This window comes from Oryza glaberrima, chromosome 7 (assembly GCF_000147395.1).
Source record: "Oryza glaberrima chromosome 7, OglaRS2, whole genome shotgun sequence".
Taxonomy (NCBI): Eukaryota; Viridiplantae; Streptophyta; class Magnoliopsida; order Poales; family Poaceae; genus Oryza; species Oryza glaberrima.
Window position 1 is genome coordinate 1,408,105 of NC_068332.1, and position 24,846 is coordinate 1,432,950.

General features: G+C 41.1%; 1 protein-coding gene across 1 annotated transcript; it reads left to right on the plus strand.

Annotated features, from left to right (window-relative positions):
- The first annotated feature begins 23,324 nt into the window (after window positions 1–23,324).
- On the plus strand, window positions 23,325–23,804 carry LOC127779874 (pathogenesis-related protein 1-like). The gene has a single exon (XM_052306795.1). It carries the CDS (start codon window positions 23,349–23,351, stop codon window positions 23,802–23,804), a length of 456 nt encoding a protein of 151 aa, XP_052162755.1. The 5' UTR covers window positions 23,325–23,348.
- The last annotated feature ends 1,042 nt before the right edge of the window (window positions 23,805–24,846 follow it).

Consider the following 24,846-nt stretch of genomic DNA (forward strand, 5'->3'; position numbering starts at 1 on the left):
GCACCTAAGGTAACACAATGTATTCATCCCTTAGCCAAACCCAAATGAAATTTCACTGGATTCTCACTACCGGTATTCATTCACCGACAACCAAACACTCGAAATTTAACGTTGTACTACCTCAATCGAAAAACATTATATATTCTATCATTTAAATTTTATCCCTAAAAAGACCGTGTTAATTAATTTGAGAATGCTAGAGCTGATCACCGATGTCATAGGCTTGGTCGTGGTCCACCATTGTGTCCACGTACGACCGCTACAAACAAGGAAGGCGGTGGTGGCAAGAGCAGAATGATCTTGGAGGATATTGTTCCCACACCGCTTCCTTGGCCATGCTCGAGATCTAGATCCAGATCCAGATGCCGCACCTTGTGAATAGCACACCTTACCAATAGGGCCATGCCCACCGACATCATCACCATCATCGCCTGCAATTGTTGGTAAAATTAGAATATTACAATATGCAACATCACACTTCAGTACTGAAGAGACGATCAACAGGAGCATCATGCCAAGAGATGATCACACAAAACCATCAATCGACACTCACATACAAACTAACTAGCTAGCATAGTGATCATTAATCAGATTTAAGAACCTTGATTCCTGCAAGATTTGTAAAAGTAACTTTCCTTGCTTGATAGCAGCATTTCATTACACAGTTTGTACCTTTATGATACCCATAAACAATCGAACTTGTGGATTTTTTGGCAAACAATTTTTAAGAAAGACAAGGAGAACAGAGCTAATCACCCTGCTTTCAAGAAAGTATAATGGGAAAAGTCATTCCCGCAAGTCACAATTAGTGCATCAACATCCATAATTAGTGAGCCAAAAACAGGTCAAACTTATTGCTGCGAGGTTGAGCTTACAATTGGCGCACAAATCAACAGCCACATAGGGTTGTCTAGCCAAAAACATAAGCTCAATTCTTCACATTGGAAAACTAAAACTTTGGTTCAGACGGTTACAAACGGAACAACAAACAACAAAGCATTACAGGTAGCGCCAAGGAAGTAGCATGTCAGTGGAACCTTGTCCTATTAGAAATTTCACATTGTTTCAGCACATGTCTACGTTGCAGGGGATATGGGTTTGGCCAGCTAGTGACTAACTTGGAATGGGTGTGGCAAACAATAGTGGACTTGACCTGAAATTAGATAAGATTACAATCACTCCTTCAATGTTTGAGGCCAAATGTGGCAAACAACAGAAGTAGTAGTAGAAGAAACTGTGGATAGTTTGTAGCTGGAGCCAGGTAGAAGGTCACGTATGGAGATATGACTTTGAATTGGCATAAGGAGATCGCGTAAAAAATTGCGCATGTCGAGGTAATGTCCAAACAAATGATGCTTCTAGCCATCTCGATAGAGCCAATTGGGAGAGGAACAGTGAAGCGATTGCTGCTCAAGGGAGGGGCTGGCTTAAGCGAATTGATTTACCTCAGGTCGATGAGTTGTCATTCGCACTGGCAGCGGCATCCCAGAATCAACTATGAAAAATGTCGACTTGATTGTATTCAATGTTAGTTGTGCCAAGTCAAGCTCCAAGATATTGCAGTTGTGACACGTAGGGAAGTACACCTTTGTTGCCACAACAATGGTGGATGCATTGTCGACTACACGTTGATGTGATTCCCTGTCTTCGATCATTATCCACGTGTTTAGCGAAGGACATAAATCAGCGAGAATCACCTGTCTTGCATCGAAATCATGATTGACACACCTCCGCTAAGGCTACTGGACTACTATTGGCAGAGCATCCTATGTCGTGAACTACAAGCTATTAACAGTTTGATGGCAGTGGCTACTCCCTATTTCATATTCTGTACACCACTGGTGCACTGATGAGCTGAGTAAGAGATTAAGTTGGATATGTTCGAGATGTACCTAAAGAAGCACTACTGATTAGAGATGAAGGGAATTGGTGACGACCAAGCTCTTTTCCTCAACGCCACTTGCTGCAATTGATGTATTTGATTTCAAGATAGGCGAATATTGCTTGAATGGATCATCCGTGGCATTAGCAACTACGCCTACTGTGTGTATAACAAAAAGAATAGCACATCCAGGTTTGACAATCCGGTATCCACAAAGAAAGAGAGTTGTACTATGGATTAGAGGGAAGCCTCTCTCAATGATGGAGCCGATCCAGGTTTGACAATCCGGTATCTACAAAGAGAGAGAGGTTGTACTATGGATTAGAGGGAAGCCTCTGTCAACGATGGAGCCGATTGATTCTTTAAAAAAGACATACCATTATTTTACGCTAAAATTTTTTTAGCGCATGACATAGTTTATCTCGAGATGGGCAAACCTATATTTCGTATCAGTAACTTATTCTTCTTAATTAGTTGTGAATATTAGAAGAAGTGAAACATCATTAATAAAACAACAACCATCACAATTTTGTTGAAATAACATTTGTAGACACATAGTATTATGTTCTAATAATTTCATACTTACTCTATTTTCAAAAAATGTGAGTATTAACTACACATTTTCAGTGCAACCGCTAAGTGGTTATAAATGTTATACAATTATTTATTTTTAATATATAAATGAGAAAATAACTACATCCTTATCACTTTTTTTTAAACTATCGAACACAAGATATATGCATCTCTAGACAATAGAAGTCACCGAAACAATATTTATATTACATTATGACCGTTACATTTATAACAATTGTCACTCTCAAATTTTTCCACACAAATTTTAGATATTTATAGGACTACGTTGTCATTACTATCTACCTATATTATTACCTTGGAGTGTTTAGAACAATATAATATTAGCAAAAAAAATCCGTAGTTAGCTACTACTAGAGTTTAGGTGCAAGTTTTGGTGACTGAAGCTAGCTATATCCCAACAAACATGACAAGGAGCTCCCTTTTCCTAGGAGAAAATCCTTTCTAGTATACCATAGAGAGGAGATGATGATGAGAGGTTTAGAGCGTGAGAGAGATGATGGTAGTGAATGGAGGGGCATCGCTCTCTCCTTTGCCCCTTATTGGAAGCTCACTTTGTTCATATGACAATGGGAAAGTGCATCTTCACTCCTGAGCTTTTACATGAATGCGGCTTTGAATTGGGGGCATTCTAGTCATCTTCCGATATGCACAAGGGGCACTACGCAGTTGGTATTACATTGATTAAGATTGCACCCTAGGAGTGGAGTGGATCCTCGTTTTATATGTGACAAGGGTCCACAATATCATTGCATGCATGCAGTAGTGAGGCCCACTCCTCTGAACTTGATATGCTTAGTATTCTCGCTATCCCTCCAAGCCAGCCACCGGCCAGTGACAGTCACACCTACTGACTGACAAGTGAAGAGGGGAGTCAAAAGTTTTTGTGCCAATTATCCCCGGGCCTGCCCATCATCAGCCACCATATCCAACAGAGGTGGGTCCCAGAGAAGGTTTGCTAAGGACACGCTATGTCATATGCCTCATGTTCTCTGGAGCGATGTGGACATGTAAGGGGTTGAATGTGCTGCCACGTCTCCCAAATTGTGTATGAGTTGTACACCAAGTTTAAATCATCCTATAATTAATGTAAAGTAGTGGTTTAGAAGCAGTCATCGGACCCGGTATCCCTCCTTAAGTGGGTGGACCCCTCCATGTAAAGCCCAGGGTATCCTGAGGCCCTAACCAGAGCTCAGGGCCTTGAGGCGTTGAAAGTTTGTCTCCGATTGACCGCCGTTCTCATGTCACCCTGTGTCCTTGGGATGGGGCGGGCTGAGTCCTCGGGGCACCCTCGCCTACTCGGGCATGCTCCCATTGTTGAAAGTAGATTTCAATTTTGTATTGGATGAGCTTCTCAAAGATATCAATGAAGAAGAAGTTCATGATGAGCATGACCTTAGATGAAACAATGGTGTGTGTCGGTGCTCACTTCTGCATCTACAAGATGTCTCGATACTCTTCTTAATATCTTGAAGATTTGGATCTTGTAGGTCTCGACACTCTTCTGAAACCATGAAGATGTAGATCTTATAGGGCTTGGTAGGGTCCATGGCGTCCGCACCCAGGGGGAATGAGAATCCCTGGCAGATTCGTCCCAAACACCTTTGTACGCCAAATGAGTGGCAAAACACACGAAGTTATCTGCTGCCTTGGATCTTATGAAGTTAAAGGAAAGCAATGGATAGATATGCAATAGTTTCATGCAACTGCTTGGTTTGTTGAAGGATTTTCTTCCCACGGAGAACAAGCTATCCAAGACTTCACATTGTGTTGTGCCTACTGTCGTTGGAGGTCCAAAGGATTGACGCATATCCAAATAACTGCATATTATTCTATAAGGAACACGCCAAGTTTGATATATGCTGCCCTATGTGCAAGACTTTACAATATAAGCGAAAGAGCAATTCTGATGAAGGAAAAAGATCAAAGATGGGGGGTCCTACGAAGGGTTTGTGGTATCTCCGTATCCCCGATTGTTTCAAGCGACTTTTTGCTAATCCCAAGGAAACATAATTAGTTCGTTGGCATGTAGCACAGTGATGGTAAGCTAAATTACCCTACAAAATTTTGATTAACTAGGAAGGTAGCCCACGCGAATGCGCGGGCATGTATTGTAAGTTGTGTTTGAGAAACTAATAAGGAACGAATATGAAACGGATAATACTTCCCACGCTTTAAAAGTGCTACTCCACAAATTTTCTTCATCAACGTTGCTTGGTAATTTTCCAAGCTATCTTTTAACTTCAAACTATATAATATTGAATTCATTCCTATAAGAAATTATTTGTAATCTTTTTCGTTATGTACAAAGAAGGTTAACTTAGTTTTTTTAAAAGACATGTCTTTTCATTTTAATCTTTTTTGTTATGTACAAAGAAGGTTAACTTAGTTATGTACAAAGAAGTGTTTTCTTTTCATGTTAAGTTGATGAAATATTATTATTGATAATAAATATTTTTATTTATACCATCAAGCTACTTCTCCTTATAATTGGTTAATGATATATAAATCCTAGAGCTTGTTGTCCTATTATATGTGTAATATATAGCGTTTTTTTTTAAAAAAAACCTAGTCAAGATGAGTCCTAAAATTTGAATTTAACATTAACAAATATAACTTTTAAACCAACTGCACACTACTACCTTAATGTAGGTTATATATCGAATACTATGTGGAGAAACTCATAACTGTTACTCCAACCTTGCGTTTAATGGTTTGCTTTCGTTTGTTGCTTGCTTCTGCAGTGCGTTATTAGCAACTTGCCTGCCATGCTAGGCTCCGAGCTTGTTGTTTGTTTCATCTTATTTCCCCGGTTACCTCACCCTCACATATAGTCTCGCGCCCTATTGGACACTTGCGATATGATATAATCAAAGGGCAATTGCTCACAGGGGAGAGAAGATAATATATATTTAAGGTGAACGAAGCTAACCAAGCTGGTCTCCTTCCAACCAAAGATCAATCAATTTGAAAAGCACATACATCGTTCTATACCATGGAATCTACTAAGGCCAGGCCCTGTTTAATTTAGCTTAGGATTATTATAATCTGGATTATTAAAAATAAGCTGAAACAAACAGATAGCTTATTATGATGGATTATTATAACTTATAAGCTAGATTACTATAATCTAGTAATCCACTCTAAAGGTGCTTATTTTAGATTATTGGGTGACTAACAGCTAACAAGCAGCTTATAATACCGAGAAACAAACAGCTCACAGCTTATTCTATGTCGGCTTATTATAATTCAGTTTATAGTAATCTGGCTCAATAATCTAGATTATAATAATCTTAAGCTGAAACAAACAGGGCCTAAAGCTAGGTGCTAATGCTGGTGTTTGAGTCTCGTGAAAAATATGAGTAGAGATGACATTTCCTCCAACAATGCAGCCAGTCATGTCAGCCATGGCGACAAGGAATTAGATCAACTGTTAGACAAGAGGAGGAACTGATTTGTGAACATTAACGTAATCCAACCGTTGCACTGCTATGGACGTCTATGATTGATCAAAGACAAACTTCGACGTTATACCTCTGGTTTGTTTTAGATCTCAATCAAATCTAACGGTTTATAATATTGGACCCATCGAATTAAGTAAAAATCAATGGATAGATTTTATTGACGCCATGTAAAAGCTTGAGAGTTTTTTTGAGGAAGCCACGTGTCATCTTGAGAGCATTTTAAGGTAGATTAATGGACTTTTAATATATAATAGATAGATAGATAGATTACCATCCACCGATGTGTACTTTATACACACATATAGAGTACTTTGATGAATAACCCAAAAGTGATATCGGAGAAAAAAAAAGTAGATCATACATCACTTTCTATCGGAGAAAAAAAGTAGATCATATCTCCTGCTAACCACGTGTTCCAAAAGAGAACGTGTTACCGTCATTTGACTCATTTGATATATAGTTTCAAACTCTTACATCATCCATGGAAAACATCAAAGACTAATGATATAGTGTCATGCACATAGTTAATTAACTAGGCAGTTTGTCTAGCTTAAAAAATAATTAACTAGACAATGTATTTACGCGTGACAATCCAGCCATTAAACAAATTAACTTTATGAAAAAGTTAATATATAATAGCATGTGACACATATAAGGACCGTGTCTACACACGGTTTGGAAATCCATGTGTGAAACGTCCGGTCTTCTGAAGCGTCTATACTGCATGGTGATCTGAAGAAATTAAAGGTTAATTTGTTGGGACAGTCCAACTGCCATTAATTGTGTCCGTCGCTAAATAATAATAACTAGTAGGGTGGCTTGCGCAATTGTGCGGCTAGCATTCATAAAAAAATATTTAATTTTCTCTAAAAAATTATTTAAATTTTTACACATAATTTTTATAAAATTTATTATATTATCACCTCATTGTTGTAGGATTTTCAAAATCGAACTTTATCATCATCGGGTTTTTAATTTTATAGTTTTATAAAGTCACACCAACTGACACCTCCTTTACTTGTTGCTCAGCCCGCCACGGCTTTTATTCATCTTCCTTGCAACCTTTAAAAATCGGACAATAGAGTTTTAGAGTTTATTGTCTCATCGGATTTCGTTTTTTATTTTCTAGAAATCCCATCAATGTGGTCATCTTACACCTTTACAACCCAATCCTGCCCGCTCCCCCTATTATTATTATTGTTAGTTAAAAAATGAACCTGATCATCGTTGCGGTCCCTTTTTTACTCTATAAAAGTCCTATCAACTACCACGACCCTACTCCTTTATGGCCCACCCGCCATCCCTCCTATTTATTGTCATTGGGATTCTAAAAATCAAACCTAGTCGTCATTAGGGTTCTATTTCATAGTTTTCTGAACCACCCTACTCCTTTACAGTTCATATAAAAGTATATTTGAATTTCGTATACAACTCTTTCTTTTTCTATAAGCTTAGATTTCATATACAACTCTTAACTCTATTTATACAGATACAATTATATTTTACATACAGCTATATCAATCAATATATGTTGTTATTATCTAAACCCATCGTGATGTAACGATTAAGATATTTTTTTTCTCTAATTAATTGATGTGAGAATTTCTAACCTATACAACGAATGAACATAATGTCTTCTTTAATACACAGTAAATTAACACTTGGCAACAAATGCTATGTTACTCGTAGTAATATGTGATTATACATATGTAGTTATGCCCACATGTACCTTTCCAGTTCTGCTGTGCATGCAAACTTTTTTTTTTCTTTCCCAAATCAGACACCACACCGAAATACTATCAGGACTCTAATATACGTAAATGCATATGCTGCTAACCAATATAGAGAGATGGAATATCCTTTTCCTAGTTGAATACAAATTCTATTTCATAACTATAGAAGTTATCAATTGATCTACACCGTTATAATTTAGACCCACTACGATCTAACGGTGTAGATATTTCTCTTTTTCTCCGATTAATGTGAGAATTTCTAGTCCCCACAGCGACTCTCAATTTGCAGCTGAGTTTAAAATTCGGCCGTGAATCACATTACCAGGTATAGCCCGTCGCTGAACTCACAAACCGTGTCAACTTTTGTCCCAAGACAGTATATATGGCTCCCAATTTCGTTAGATGTGGCGCTTTGATACTGTGTGGATTCAGCAAGGGAACCATGCAATCCTCATATGTCAGCAGCCAACTCTCCCCTCTCTTCCCATCCTCACCAAGCTAGGATGCCGAGGCACGGTTCGCGGAGGCCGCCGTGGACGTGCCACTCGCCGTGTCGGTGCGGTGCTGCACCCCGTGCGCGACCGTGCCATGGGACCCGCTTCTCGTCGAGTTCCCGTATGGGGAGGTGGAGTACAAGGCATCGGTGCCACCCAACAAGAACATTGCCGGAGACGATGACGACGTGGATGAGGAGGAGCTCGGCACGGAGGCATATGACAAGATCAAGGCATGGTGCCGTTTTTGTTCTCGTAGATGAGGAAGAAGAGACCTGGTTTTGGTTCCAGAGGACGACGTAGGTGTGGAAGTCGGTGGTGGGGTGGAACCATAGTTAGGGATTGCAATTGATCTAGTTTTAATACTCCCTCCGGTGTCAAAATTACTGATGTTTTAGCTATGGAACCAAAGTAGGCTAGCTGCCGTTTTGATTTTGCTTGTGCATCTTGGACGTGCTTGCCCCTGCATGCATCAGCCATTAAGTTTGCTTGTGCATCTTGGACCTGCTTATCCCTGCATGCATCAGTCATTAAAATCCAACGCATTGTTTCCAATGTCCGCATGACCTCTTAAAGTAGTCTTCGAATGGTGGAACCCAGTATGCACAAATGCTGGTGATATGCCCAAACCACCTGGGATAGAGCAAGTACTAGATTTCTAACTAGCACAAAACCACATTTAATATGGGTAAAACAGAGATTAGACACCATAATAAATCACTCCTTGATATGTGAGATGATGTTCAAAACATCAATAATTTTAAAACCGGAGGGAGTAGTTGGACGATGATTTATATTGGTTTTAGTTCAGGGATATGAATCGAACTAGAACTATTGTTGAGGGATATGAAATGGACTTTTTCCAATACACCGTCCTTTGCTTATGGGCTGACTTTTTGTTGGCCTGTTTTGTTGCTTTTTACAAGGAATAAGTTCAGTTGGACTCCCTTAACTAGTGGCCGAATATGATTCGTATCCCTGAACTATAATACCGGATATCTCGACCCCCAACTTTTAAAACCGGTGCAATTTCACTCCCTTAGTGGTTTTGAAGAGTGGTTTTGCTGACGTGGCGCACACATGGCGGTGTTGACCTAGTCTTTGTCCTACATGGTGGTTGACATGGCTCTTATGTGGTATTAGAATAAAAGGAGTGAATTGCATCATGGGCCAAATATTATTGCCTAATTTTCATCTTGGACCAGGCCATGTGCAACATTTTCACTTTAGGCAAGAGTTTGTTACCATCTAGTTGCACATTGGGCCATCATTGTGTCAATCTTTCAGTCTCTTCTTTCCCATCTTCTAGCCGACTGCCACCACTACCACACTACGCAAGCGGCAAGCCGTTGCTTCTTCAGGTATTCACCACTTCGGCAATGCATCCCAGAGAGAGAGAGAGAGGAGCTGGGAAGGAGAGCGTGGCGCGCTCGCATGCCACCACACTGGGCTAGAGCTGAGCGGAGGTACGGTCAAGTGCGAGGCTGCGAGCACATGCATAGGGCCTATTCGCATAGAGATGGAGCTTCAGCCTTCAGCTGAGCTTGAGTTAATCGGCCAGAGCAGGTGAAGAACCGCGGAGCTCATGTGCCGACCAGTTCCAGGCTTATGTTGATCAATTTTGAGGAAGCCACCCATGCTCGATGGCAGCTCAATTGTATAGTAGAAAGGGAGGGGATGAGTGGACAGAGGCTAGCAACAATCGTGCGGAAGCCCTCACCGCAACTTGGCATCCTCACAGTGGTGGCGCACACGGCAGCAGTGGCAGCAGGTCGCCGGAGTTAGAGATGGTGGACAGGTGGTCCAAAGTGAAAAGAATGATAAAGTTGTATGGTCTAAAGTGAAAACTTTATATTAGGGGTGGTCTAATATGAAACTCTGGTAAATTTATATGGCCCAATATACAATTCACTCGAATAAAAAAGAAAGTGTGGGACCCATATTTTCATTCACAAAAGATAGTGGCACCGATTTGTCGGTCATCGCGCGTGCGCTCGCGGCGCAAGCCCGAGCGCTGAGGCTGATCGCCCTGGCACTCCCGCCATTCATCAGCGCGCACCTCGTCAACCTGATAACCTCTACTCCAAGCTCGACCTCCACGCCACGACGGCGGCGGCTCTCGCCTCCAACCCACAACCCTACGTGGTTTCATACACCTCCTTCATATCCGGCGAGGCGCAGCACGGCCGCCCTCTCCCGGCGCTCTCCGTGTTCGCCGGCATGCTCCGCCTCGGCCTGCGCCCCAACGACTCCACCTTCCCGTCGGCCTTCAAGGCCACCGCTTCAAGATCGCTGCTTCCGCGCCTCCGCACTTCACCATCGGGCCCAGATACACTCCCTCGCCATCAGGTTTGGTTATCTCCCCATCGACCCCTTCGTGTCCTGCGCGGCGCTGGACATGTGCTTCAAGACCGGCCGCCTCATGCTGGCCGCCATCTGTTAGGTGAAATGCCGAACAGGAACGTGGTTGCGTCGAACGCTGTCATGACGAATGCTAAGTTGATGGACAAGCCGTAAACTAATATAAAAGGCTAAGTTGAAGCACTATATTGCAGAATTATATGGTACATTTGTCGGCATATTTGCCAGATTTCAATGCAGATTAGATGAGCATTTGTATGCCATCATCCATGTACACTTCCAATCAGCTGTGAAACTATAATCTGGAAGGTGCTTGTTGAGAACTTGAAGTAGACTATTGCTGAAACTTGTTGATTCCTGAAACTTGTTGGGGGAGCCGGAGGCCGGAGCAGCGGAGGGGGAAGGGGACACGGCCCCCACCGGGCTACTTCCCCATCGCTATGACCTCGCCATCGCCTCGTCCTCCTTCTCCTCCCGGTACGAACTCCAGGCTCGCGCCGAGGGGTGGGCACGCCGTTGGCGAGAGCGGACACGGAGCGGTGGGCCATGGCAGCGAGGTGACGGCCGGCGATGCTGCTGCTGGTTGTGGTGGCGATGGCGGCGGCGTGGCGCGGGGAGGTGCTGTCAGTAACGGTCACCAACACGGTGCCGGGAACTTCGTCAGCGCCCGCCGTCGCCGCTGCTCCGGCCCCCGCCCGCCGCCGCCGCGCCACCTTCGGGCACCGCAGATGGAGATCCTCCGGCACGGCGCCGTGGGCGCGTTCCTGACACACTGCGGAGGGTGCGTGCGCGTGTGTTCGCCGACGCCGGTGTGCGCGCTCGCGCGCCCCCGCCGCCCGCCGCCGATCCGGCCCCCACCTGCTGCGAACGTCCGAAGCGGAAGAGGAAGGAGGAGAGAGAGAGTGAATGACAAATGGGCCCTATAATTTTCTTTAATTCTAATATCACAAAAAGCGACGTCAACCGCCACGTAGGATAAAGACCAGGTCAACACCACCATGTGTGCTGCCACGTCAGCGAAACCGCCCTCCAAAACAGCCGAGGGAATTAAATTGCACCGGTTTTAAAAGTTTGGGGGTCGAGATATCTGGTTTTGTGGTTTAGCATTACGGATTAGATTTTGATCACTTTTAAGGGTCATCATAGTGAACTTATTCCTTTTTACAAAGCTTACATGCTTTTTTTTTTCAATTGCTAAGTTTGTTTCTTGAGAAGAAACATTCCATTTTATATGTGGGTTGATCAGCCATCAAGGCCTATTTGAATGCTATTTTTCGAGGGGCTTCAGTCGATATTTGTTTTTATCTGGATGGCGTTTGGCACCCGTAAAGATTTCTTCGTTTTCATGGGTACAACATATTTTTTATAAAAAATCGCTTTAAAAATTATATTAGTCTATTTTTTAAATTTAAAGTAATTAATACTTAATTAGTTATGCACTAGTAGTTACCCAGTTTTGCGTCTATTCACAATTAATCATCACCGGCAAGTGATGGCACCGGAGATAACGGCCGATCGATCGACTCCCGAAACTCCCATGCATCTGTCGTTGTTGAATATAGTTGGTTAAATGGGCCTCCCGGCAAGGCACGGCCCTGGCCCGGCTGTGCCTGGGCCGAGGTTAGTCAGGCCGGCACGTCCCGACCGACACGCCGGGCCATGCCGTGCTAGCCCACATGCTGCACACACGGCTCAAGCATAGCCCAATACGACTCGGGCCGTGCTGGGTCGGCCCGAAGGCACGACAGCTCATTGTGCTTCTTCATAGAATAAATCTATTTTTCATCCCTTAACTCTGTGGCTGTGTTCATATGGCTGAAAAATAAGTCTACTTTGTATTCCTCTTCTCTTTGGGCCTTGCCTTATATGGTTATTTAAGTCTATTTTTTATTCCTATACTATTTTTCTTCGATTATGCCGAGCTGCCCAGCCCACTGTGCCAAGGGTGCAGCCCAGGTACGGCCCGGCTGTCGGGGCGGGCCGGCACGGGCACGACCCAGTCAGGCCGTGCCGTGCTTGGGACGGACTAAAATGGCGTGCCTTGGGCTGGGCCGCGGGCCTCGGGCACCTATATTGTTGAGCTTGCCTTCTTCTTCCTTTCTTTTTTTTCCCTTTCCCTCTCCTTTTTTTTTCCCTGTCTCTTATCTTTTTTCTGCCTCCCTTCTTCTGTCGCAGCGGCGGCGCAGACGCTTTGCTCGATCTCCGGCTTCGCCTCGGCCAACCCCGCCTCCTCTGCGCCACAGGGGCCCAGGTTGCCCTACGAGGCTTTGGATCATAATGATATAATAAATAAGTTTAGAATCATTAATACATGCTTTACAAGTTCGTGGACCTAAGTAAAATATGCTTACAAGTTTAAGGACCACTGATGTAATTTACTCTATTTTGAGAATATAAACAAATGAATAAGTTATTAATTATTAAATTGAAAGTTATTTTAAATTACTATTCTCTAAGAAACTTATACGTAGAAAAGGAAACAACGGGGCCAACGATCGATCAGAGGACATATATATTGCGGAGAAATTAAATCCGCTAGCTGTGGTTAATACCAGGATCGTAATCCTAATGTGCACTTTATTTCTAATTGGTCCTGCTGTGGAGTGGTGGTATATGTACAATTATTTATACTGCACATCTATAATTATATATGTCATCTCCTTAATAATTCATTTAGTTTCAAAGTTGACATTGTGCGGTATAGCCCTATATGATTAGGACATAATTAACCATGCATGCAGATAACCTGTTAGCCCTGAACCCTAATGGCTAATGCCATGTAGTGTTTATGCAAACTAGTTGGGCGCCCGCGCAATTACGCAGCTAGCATCAATTTAAAATTATCTATTTTTACATATGATTTTATTTAAAATTATCATTCCTGTGATTCTAATAATTATATAGTTTTTAAAAGCCAAGCTAATCGCTACTCCTTACTCCTTTATCACCTTTTTATTTGTTTACTCGATCTACCACTACTTCTATTCATTCCTCTTTAGAACTTTTAAAATTAGGCCTTATAGTTTTTAGAGTTTGTCTCGTTGGGTTTCGTTTTCATAATTTTTAGAAGTATCGTCAAACATCGCCAATTTACTACTCTACGGCCCATCCGCTGCCACATCTCTTTATTTTCACTGGGATTTTAAAAATCAAAAATAATTATTGTTTGTGTTCTTTTTTTAACTTCTATAAATCTCGTCAAATCTTTAGTGGCTTCGCCACTATACTCCTCGACAGCCCGCCCACTGCCTTCTCTCCTTACTGTCATTGAGATTTTAAAAGTTGAACATGATTATTATTGGGGTTTATTTTTACTCTTCATAAGTTCCGCTAACCGTCGTGTAACATCCTGAAAATTCCCAACAATAAAAATCACTGAAATTTCGAACTTTTTAAAACTTTTGCATCATGCTGGTTGTTATGATTCCTATTGCTTGCCAAACCATAAATGATCACCAAGAAAGTAAAGAAAAGAACTACATTTAAGCAATAGATATGATTTCGAGAATATATTTAATCCTACAAATAATTATGCACAAGATATTAAAATCAAATAAAAGAAAAGTTATTATTAACCTATTTTATCAAATATTAAAATATTTGAATAGTGTAGGTGGGTGCCATAATATGGGTACACATGAAATGATGATCATTCAAATAAACTGAGCTCTCTGTATATATAATAGAATTATGGGAGTATTTAATTCGATATGTAGATCGATATTGCACCAAGTTCCTAATTGCATTTAGGGATTGAAATTTAATATATTAAACCCCTCCATATAAAATAAACTAACATATAAATAAATTGAGCTAATGTGCTATTGTGTTAATAACGGTCTCATTATAAAATTATAGAATCTTTAATAAACCTTAAATATTGGACAATATTAAATTTTGGGCAAATTCACATTTGAACACTTAATACGGTCACCCAAATGCTTAGGAGTAAATACAAATTTAATTTGCAACTTTTCTCAATTTATAAATCAACCAAAACCCTAAAAGAAGAAAAATAGGAAAACTTTGAAAAATATATAATAATAATAAGAATATGTTCAATATTAAATTTGAATATAAATTTCGATGGAATAACTTAGACTTGGTGTATTTTACGTTGTGACAAAATTAGTGGCAATAGTATATTTTCCTAATTGCAAAATACCTTCTAAAAACAAAAATAGCCTGCTAGCACTGTTTATTAGCCCCCTAGGTGTTCGATTTGGTTCCTAGCCATCCTAGCCCTCTTCCTCCGCACTGCCGCCACCGTGTCATGTCGCGTCGCCGTCGCCGCGCCGTCTCCAACCCGCCGCGTACTGTCGCCGTCGCCGTCGGCTGCGCCGCGCCGCGCCGCGCCGAGCCCCGTGCGCCGTCGCGTCGTCATCACCGTCGCCCGCGCTGCCGCATGTTGCCGTCGCCCGTCGCGTCGCCCTCGAGCCCCGCGCCCCCACACCGAGTCGTGCGCGTCGCGTCGCCGTCGCCCGTTGCATCGCTCTCGAGCCCCACGCTCTCCCTCGAGCCCCGCGCGCCATCATGTCGCCCTCGAGCCCCGCACGCCATCATGTCGTCCTCGAGCCCCGTGCGCCATCATGTCGTCCTCGAGCCCCGTGCGCCGTCCGTCGCGTCGACCATTAAGCCACCCTTCCCACACCCTATAAATACCCCCTCCCATCTCCCTTCTTCCCTACACCCTCTTGGCTGCCATCACAAGGCCCCAAGAGCCCCCGAGCTCGTCCTCCCCTCTCACCACTCCTCCTCCCTTCTACTCATTTCGTCGAACACCTTGTGGGCGTGCTGCATCTTCTTCTCTACTCCACGGCCGTGACATCAAACTTTGTCGTTCCTCCATCCCTCGGTAAGTCCTCGCTCCTCTGGCCTCTCCTAGTTCTGTAGAAACTAGAGCCCCCTTTAATTTCGCCAATTAGCAACCGAAGCCGTGCCGGTTTGGCCGCCGTTCCACCGCCGGCGAGCTCGCCGTGGACAAGCCATCCTGGAGCTCCTCCTCTCCATCTAACTAGCAAAATGGAATCCACATACGCTGTAGATGCTCAAGCCCTCACCAATTTGGTCGGAAACCCTCCCCATCGCCCTAGCACCTAGCCACCCGTGCCCAGCCATGGCGGCCATGCTGTGCCACTCGCCCCCGTGCCGTCAAGCGCCGTGGCAGCCGGCGGGAGATTGCCGGAGCCTTGCCGCACCCTTCCCTGGCTGCCGTCGGGTCGTCCTCGGCCGGCCTTGCCGTGCGCGTCGTGTTTCCCCTGCTGCTCCCGCTCGGTCGGGAGGAAGAAGGAGACAGAGGAAGGAGAAGACCAGCCGAGCCACTGACAGGCCGGGCCCTCTTCTTGCTTTTCCCTAAGAAAATTAATTCGGTAGAAAAAGAAAAGGAATCCTGGGTCCCACCTGTTGGTCACTAGGGTTATGGATTAGATTACGGATTAAAATAAATCATTTATGAACAGTAGCCTTTTACAATTTTTCGGATTTATTCCAGTTTGAATCTTTAAACTAGCGTAACTTATTCGTTTTAACTCCGATTCGAGTGAAACTTGAACCTAAATTCATCTAAATTCATAAGCTTTCCAATGGTATATAATTCACTATTTAATAAAATATATTTATAATTATAAATTAATTAATATCAAATGATTAGATAATAGTTAACCTAAATAGTGTGCCAATAAATAAAAATGGATATTGTACAGTAGAATAATTATCTTTAATATGTTTTGTCACTGTAGCAACCACATAAATTAATTATAATCAATGTTTGAAATTAATGGATATATAGGAAAATATTATTGCCATTTATTAATCTATGTCCAAATATAATTAAAACCCATGACTTATTAGTTATTTAAATAAAGTTAGCCTTACAATTATTAGGTAAGTAAAATATAGAGACACATAGATCGGTCCTAAGCTTGTTTATGGCAAATAATAACAGAGCTAGTGTGATTAAATCACCTATATGAAATTAATCAACGATATATCCCATATAATAGCATATAGTAGGAGAGGTGAACAACCCTTAGTTAACCAAGCAGTAAATAGCAACTATTCAAATAAATGATTCAATATATATTAAGATATTGTGCACACACATATATTGTACATCCCATTATAGATATATGGTATCGTATTAATTTGCTTGTTGCATATATTTATTTAGAGGGAGTATATGACAAACATAAATATTAGATAAATACTAGTTATACATCTTGTCTTCGTATAATTACAGATCAACTGTAAATTTGGATTATCCATTGTAAAATTATGTGATGGGATAATCCGTAACCATAATATGATTAACCTAAACAATTCTAACATACAAAGCATGGGTAATTGTTAACCTTTTATAATTTATTTTGACAAGTAAAATATGTACATAATTAAAATAAAGCCTCCATTAATAAAATAATAATACAAATGATTCACAGTAATTATTTGACCGATCCAAAATCCATCCGGCAACAGAACCTCTAGTGTATAACCGTTCTATTTAGATAGATGCATGTGTAACCATAACCCTTCCTTAGCCATTAGCTAGACTGAACCACCATGACAACAGAAAGACTAAGAAACCTTAGCTCTTAGCTTGATTAGAGTCCATTAGCAAGCGCGAATAATATGAGCAACCTTAGGTTCGACCTCAACAAATATATTTTGTTTGTGCATATTTGATTGTTGCTTGAATATTGGTTTTTCTCGCGTATTATAGACTTTGTGTATCGGTTAGTCGTGAGGCAACGTCTGCAACTTCCTGGAGGTGAAGGTTGATCAAGATTATATCGAGAATAAGGACTATACTGAGCAGGCAAGTCATCACTATTCCTTGAATATGTTGATCCCAATTGCGAAATTACTTTGTTTACAAATAAAATTACATGCAATGATGAACATCCTACTTGTGATTATGCCATGCCTTGATTATTGTTACCCCTTATTCTTTCGTAACCATGTTTACGTATGAGTCCCTAGTCAATTATGACAATTGCTTAGAAATGCTATTCTAGAATCATGCATACTCATATTTATCAAATACTATATGCTTGGGCAATTACCTTTGGGAAGGTAATTGAGATGCGGCATGTGGAGACATGAGCGCCACATTGCCATGATATTGATGACATGATTTGTGAAAGGAGAAATAAACTAAATAACTGTTTTCGACTGGGGCGGACGGAGGATTTGGGTGGTATCTGGAAAAGGCTAGTACCGTCCCCGGTCAATTAAGGACCGAGCCATGAAGTTAAGCATGAAACGACCCCTGTACAACCGCACTTCTCGTATGGGTATAGACCTAGCAGAGTAGATAGTCGAGCGGAGGCAGTATCCCTGCATAGATGGTTCACCCCTGAGTGAGGCAGTTGCGCTACGGTGAGACAGCCGTTGAGGTAGGGCCGAGAGGCGTGCCCTACATCGGTGTCGCCATTGGTAGGACTGCCATGAGTATGTGAGAGAGAGAACTTAACTTGAACCATAACTTAATATGTGTGTGAGACTTCTCTTTCCCGGGAGCGCCAGAACTCCTCTCACTGCTAGAAACATGGACGCCTAGAGTGCATGAGGATTTAAGTTCATGGAGCGGGTACTACCAGTGCGAGGTTATCAAAAAGCTTTGCCGTGACGCGTCTCATGTGTTGGGATGAGGCTCATATGTTGGGCAGTCGCGGAGTGCGGGTAAAGTGTACATCCACTGCAGTGTGAGTAAACCAAATCTATTCGAATAGCCGTGCTCGCGGTTATTGAGCACTAGGACATGTGTTACACTTGGCTAGACTCTAAATTCTTAACTTGTGCGGGATGGGATATTACATGATGATTTTTATGCATGGAGCCACTTCCTAAGAGGAGGGAAGGTGGACGTCCTCAAAAAACCATGACGACTCAATGGCGGGAAGCTATCCTTGGGATCACAATGGATAGTGGACAAAACCGTCGTTGTTTAATGTGAACACTGGTAATAAAATTTGATCAGTCTATGCTAGGTCTTAGGCTTGTAAAAAGAATTGCAAAACTTGCTTTGCGCAAAAGAACCGTGGCTATTCCTTGAAATACCCTCTATCATATGCATTGTTGTTTTGGTGGCTTGCTGAGTACGGTTGGTACTCACCCTTGCTATTTATATATCTTTTAGGAGAGTGTTGAAGAGAAGCCCTTGTTAGTACGCTTGCGTACTTGACAAGATGATCGGAGTGCAGTCTTGTTCTAGGTCTCGTTCCCCAGTCGACTGCCTGTGGCATGTTAACCGGGCCCTTGTATTATTTTGTCTTCCGCTGTTGTCCTCTGATAGTTGTTAGCCTACCTGGCTCTAATGTAAGTATTTAACTCTTTAGCCTGAATTCATTCGTGATATGTTGTGATTCAACTATGTATGTGTGTACCAACTACTGATCCAGGGATTGATACGGATAAACATAGAAGATTTCCGATTTCCAAAATCAGGTGTCTACACGTCGTGACCATGCTGCTTAACAGCATGCCCATGATTACTCCTCTTAATCGTCATTGGGATTCTATTTGAGATTTTGTTTATAGTTTTTAGATATCCCATCAACCGCCGGCACTCTACTCCTTTACAGGCCTATCGCTTCTACTCTCTTTATTGTCATTTGTCATCGTTGTGTTCTAGATGGCCTTTTTTAAAAAAAATTGCATATTTTTCATTCCAATATTTTTATTCATAAATTATATTCCTACTTGAACTCTTAAAATTATTTTTCTACTTTTGAAATTTATTTTATTTGTTATTTCGAACTTTAGTTAATTTCGTCATGTGTTCTAGATTGTCTCTTATTTCAATAGTCTTTATTTTTTTATTACAAATTTTAGTTATTTATAAATTGTACTCTAGTTGAGCTCTTATTTTTCTTTTTCTATGTTCCAAATTTATTTTATGTTTTATTTTGAATTTTAATTAATCTCGCATTGTGTTCTATATAGACTATTCTTTTAATATTTCTTTTTTTATTCCAATTTCAATTGTTTCAAAATTGTATTCCTACTTGAACTCTTTTTTTTTCTAATTTTGGATTTTGATTGATTTTTTATGTTGAATTTCAATTAATATCTTATTGGTTCTTATATGGACTCTTCTTTCAATATTGCTTATTTTAAATTTCGAATTTTAGTTATTTTCAAATTTTATTCCTACGTGAACTCTTCTTTTATTTTTTTCTAATTTTGGATTTGATTTTATTTTATTTTTATTCCGAATTTTAATTAATTCCGTATTAGGTTCTTATATGGACTCTTCTTTCAATATTCTTTTTTTTAATTCCGAATTTCAGTTATTTTTAAGTTGTATTCCTACTTAGACTCTTTTTTTTTCTAATTTTACATTTTATTTTATTTTTATTCTGAATTTTGATTAATCTCGTATTGGGTTCTCATATGGACTCTTCTTTCAATATTGCTTATTTTTAGTTTCGAATTTCAGCTATTTTTAAATTGTATTTCTAGTTGGACTATTCTTTTCTTTTTCTCCGATTAATCTGGGAATTTCTAGTCTCCACAGCGAACGTGGCGCCTCTTTTCAAAGCTGTTTTAATAATATACTAGTAGGGTGGCCCGCGCAATTGCGCGGCTAGCATCCATAAAAAAATATTTAATTTTCTCTAAAAAATTATTTAAATTTTTACACATGATTTTTATAAAATTTATTATATCATCATCATCTCATTGTTAGAGGATTTTCAAAATCGAACTTTATCATCATTGGGTTTTTAATTTTATAGTTTTATAAAGTCACACCAACTGACACCCCCTTTACTTGTTGCTCAGCCCGCCACGGCTTCTATTCATCTTCTCTGCAACCTTTAAAAATCGGACAATAGAGTTTTAGAGTTTATTGTCTCATCGGATTTCTTTTTTAGTTTCTAGAAATCCCATCAAATGTGGTCATCTTACAATTTTACGACCCAATCCTGCCCGCTCCCCCTATTATCATTGTTAGTTAAAAAATGAACCTGATCATCGTTGCGGTCCCTTTTATACTCTATATAAGTCCTATCAACTACCACGACCCTACTCCTTTATGGCCCACCCGCCATCCCTCCTATTTATTGTCATTGGGATTCTAAAAATCAAATATAATCATCATTAGGGTTCTATTTCATATTTTTCTGAACCACCCTACTCCTTTACAGTTCATATAAAAGTATATTTGAATTTCATATACAACTCTTTCTTTTTCTATAAGCTTAGATTTCATATACACTCTTAACTCTATTTATACAGATACAATTATATTTTACAGACAGCTATATCAATCAATATATGTTGTTATTATCTAAACCCATCGTGATGTAACGATTAAGATATTTTTTTCTCTAATTAATTGATGTGAGAATTTCTAATCTACACAACGAACGAACGTAATGTCTTCTTTAATACACAGTAAATTAACACTTGGCAACAAATGCTATGTTACTCGTAGTAATATGTGATTATACATATGTAGTTATGCCCACATGTACCTTTCCAGTTCTGCTGTGCATGCAAACTTCTTTTTTATCTTTCCCTAATCGGACACCACACCGAAATACTATCAGGACTCTAATATACGTAAATGCATATGCTGCTAACCAATAGAGAGATGGAATATCCTTTTCCTTGTTGAATACAAATTCTATTTCATAACTATAGAAGTTATCAATTGATCTACACCATTATAATTTGGACCCACCATGATCTAACGGTGTAGATATTTCTCTTTTTCTTCGATTAATGTGAGAATTTTTAGTCCCCATAGCGAACGTGGTGCCTCTTTTCAAGGCTGTTTTAGTAATAAATAGATAGATAGATTAGATAGATATATTACGGTGTTTGACTGTGAAACCTGATAGGGAAATCGCGCCTATGTATACATGGATATTAGACATACTAAGGGCAGCGGGTAATATCAGAGGGCCGAACGAGGTATATGTACATCGATACCTTGTAAAATAAAATAACAGAACTATCTTTTTAGATATAGCTGATGCATGCTCATATATGTATTGAAATCTCTAAGAAATAAGCAACGGTTGTGAGTATATTCCCCTTTGCTAGTTTTTCTTTTGAGAGGTTTAAGTCCTAAATCACTAGTTGATAAGTAACTAATAATTTATTTACTGCAACTGGTAAGAGAAAAAGAGCGAGAGGACGATTGACCACGAACTAGCCAACAAATTAGGTGATGTGAGAACGACGTATGTGATATTAATTGGTAAATGGTTTGCTAAGTGAAGTTGTCGACGGGCCGTTTGTTAATTGAACTTAATAGCTTACCTCGGTTAAACCTTAGCCACGATTAACTGACTTGTAATGTCGTCGATACTGATCAATTATGTACTTCCTCCGTTTCATAATATAACACTTTCTAGCATCGCTCATATTAATATATATATATATATATATATATATATATATATATATATATATATATATATATGCTAATGAATCTAAACACACATATATGTTTATATGTTTAGATTCATTAACATCTATATAAATATGGAAAATGCTAGAAAGATTTACATTATGAAACAGAACAAGTACAAGTGTCCATTTGGATACCATTTACCATTGCGCAGTACCGTATCTAACCAATGTTGTAGCGCCCGTTCCGTCGTGGCGCCTAGCGGGAAAATTTAATTCTTAAAAACCCTAATTGCGAAATCTGTTTCTTTGTGTGCTGTCAGTCCCCGTGCCAATCCCTAATCTCGAATCCCCGATCCATCGTCGAATTCAAATCCCGAATCCAAATCCTTCCCAAATCAAATTCCTTCGCAAAAGTCTAGGTTGCCTCCCTCAGGTTCGGTGGGCCGATTTCCCTCTCGGCCCATCTCCCCCTCTCTCTCTCTCTCCCTCAGCTCTCCCCTCGCTCTGCCCGTGCACCGCGTGCGCGTGCGCGTGCGCGTGAGCCGACGCCAAGCCAAGCTCTCTCTCTCTCATTCTCTCGCTCTCCCTCTCCCCGCTCCATCCCCGGCAAGCTCCCCGCGTGCCGTTGCCTCGCGCGCGCGCCCGCGCGGTCGCCGCCATCGTCAGCTGCCTGCTGCCCCCGCCCGCGCCGTCCGAAGAGTTTTAGGGTTTCGGTCTAGTTCCCAAGTCGCGCCTGCGATGATTGGTCCAAGTCTTGGCTTCCGCTTTCCCTTTCGTAATGCAGTTGTGAGCTCGAGTTCTGTCCGCAGCCCAACATGACTATACTTCTACTCTGTAATAAAGAGACTACTGTTGCTGTGATATTCTGTCTTCCTGTGATACCAGCACTGTTTCCTGGGACTGGTATCGATTAACAGGTTAATTTGGAGCGTCACGGGCTAGTTTCGTTCGAGGCTAGTTCGGAGCGTGACAAATGTGCATCTCCATCACTATATTACAACATATATATACACATCATCATATATTTTTTGTTATATACTCCCTCCGTTCTTAAATATTTGACGCCGTTGACTTTTTTAAATATGTTTGATTGTTCATCTTATTCAAAAAAGTTAAGTAATTATTAATTCTTTTCCTCTAATTTGATTCATTGCTAAATATACTTTTATATATACATATAGTTTACATATTTCACAAAAGTTTTTAAATAAGACGAACAGTTAAACATGTGCTAAAAAGTCAACGGCGTCAAATATTTAGGGATAGAGGGAGTATATTATTAGCGCCATTTGAGAGCTAGTTCGTCTATAAATACTGCCGAATTGCATTGCGATAATTATCACCTCTACTGCTACTGCTACTGCTAGCAGCTCGATCGATAGATATACCATATATGGAGAGAGTTCCAAGGAAAGGAGCTGCCTGTTTTGCTGTGTTGGTGACGGCCATTGTTTTGGGCATGATGGCAGCCACGTCGACGGCCACGGTGCAGGACTTCGTGGACCCGCACAACGCGGCGAGGTCCGACGTCGGGGTGGCGGCGGTGAGCTGGGACGACACGGTGGCGGCGTTCGCTATGTGGTACGCGGTGCAGCGGCAGGGCGACTGCAAGCTGCAGCACTCGGACTACTCCGGCGGGAAGTACGGCGAGAACATCTTCTGGGGCTCCGCCGGCGCCGACTGGTCGCCGGAGGACGCCGTGGTGGCGTGGGTGAAGGAGAAGCAGTGGTACGACCACGGCAGGAACAGCTGCTCGGCGCCGGCGGGGAACTCGTGCGGGCACTACACGCAGGTGGTGTGGCGCAACACGACGGCGATCGGCTGCTACCGCGTCGTGTGCGACAACAACCTCGGCGTCTTCATCACCTGCAACTACTCGCCGCCGGGCAACGTCGACGGCAAATCTCCCTACTAGGTTGCTTTAATTTGCAGCCTATATACACTATATATAGCCACGTTATTATACTCGCATGCGATCATGCATGCATGCATATATACTGTCCGTACATACATAAATACCGTATATGCTCTCTACGTACGTATATATTACTGTATGTGCACGCATATACTATATATATGTACGTACGCACGTCATGCTAAGACGATATCATCATGCAGATCATGTACGTTTCCTATTACCTATATATGTATCATGTATGCAGGTGTGTACAACGTTTTTATATATCCTAGTAATTGTGCGGTTTTGCTAAAATAATGTCTATCCCACTTCTGTCTCCCCTAAAACCGGTGCGAGCAGGGTCGACCGTAAACCCACTTATTATAAGCTAATTAAGTGAGTATAATTTACAGATCAACCCATTTAATTAGCATATAATTGGGTTCTCGGGTCGATCCACTTGCACTTTTGAAACCAGTCGAGTTAATTTGTGCCTGCAGTTGATTCACTTTTTCGTCTCTGCGGAAAGTTTTTTTTTTCTGTGCAGCACCTACATACATGTGGTTTAAATATTTGTATAAAAATTTATAAATTTTGGCAAGATAGACGAATATGTAAGTCTAAATTAGATCTACACCTAGAGAAAAAATAACAAACTCTTAGTTGGTTTAGAGACAACAAGAAAGTACAAATTAGCTTCTAGTATTAACTAGGAGTAGAAGAGAAGGAGAAAATCCAAATATCCCTCTTCAAGTCAAAATAGTCTTTCCATACTCCTTCCTAGCTACAACCGAATTCCATACAAAACACTTCTCACAAGTTCATTTTCACTTCCAATTTTCCACCTTTATCCAATTTTCAGCGATTTATCGTGCCCCATTTGCCTCCACCATGGTGCCTGAAGTTGCCTCTTGCCATCAAAGGTGCATACCTCGGCATCCTTCCAACTTTCCATTTTGCATGCTTTAATTCCACGAAAGGTACGGCGGTAAAACATGATGGCATTCGCGTACTATAGAAAAGGTGTATCAAATCTCATATCCAATAAGGAAAGACATAG

Excerpts from the sequence above, each read along its gene's own strand:
- LOC127779874 (XM_052306795.1), top strand. The coding sequence starts at position 23,349 with ATGATGGCAGCCACGTCGACGGCCACGGTGCAGGACTTCGTGGACCCG.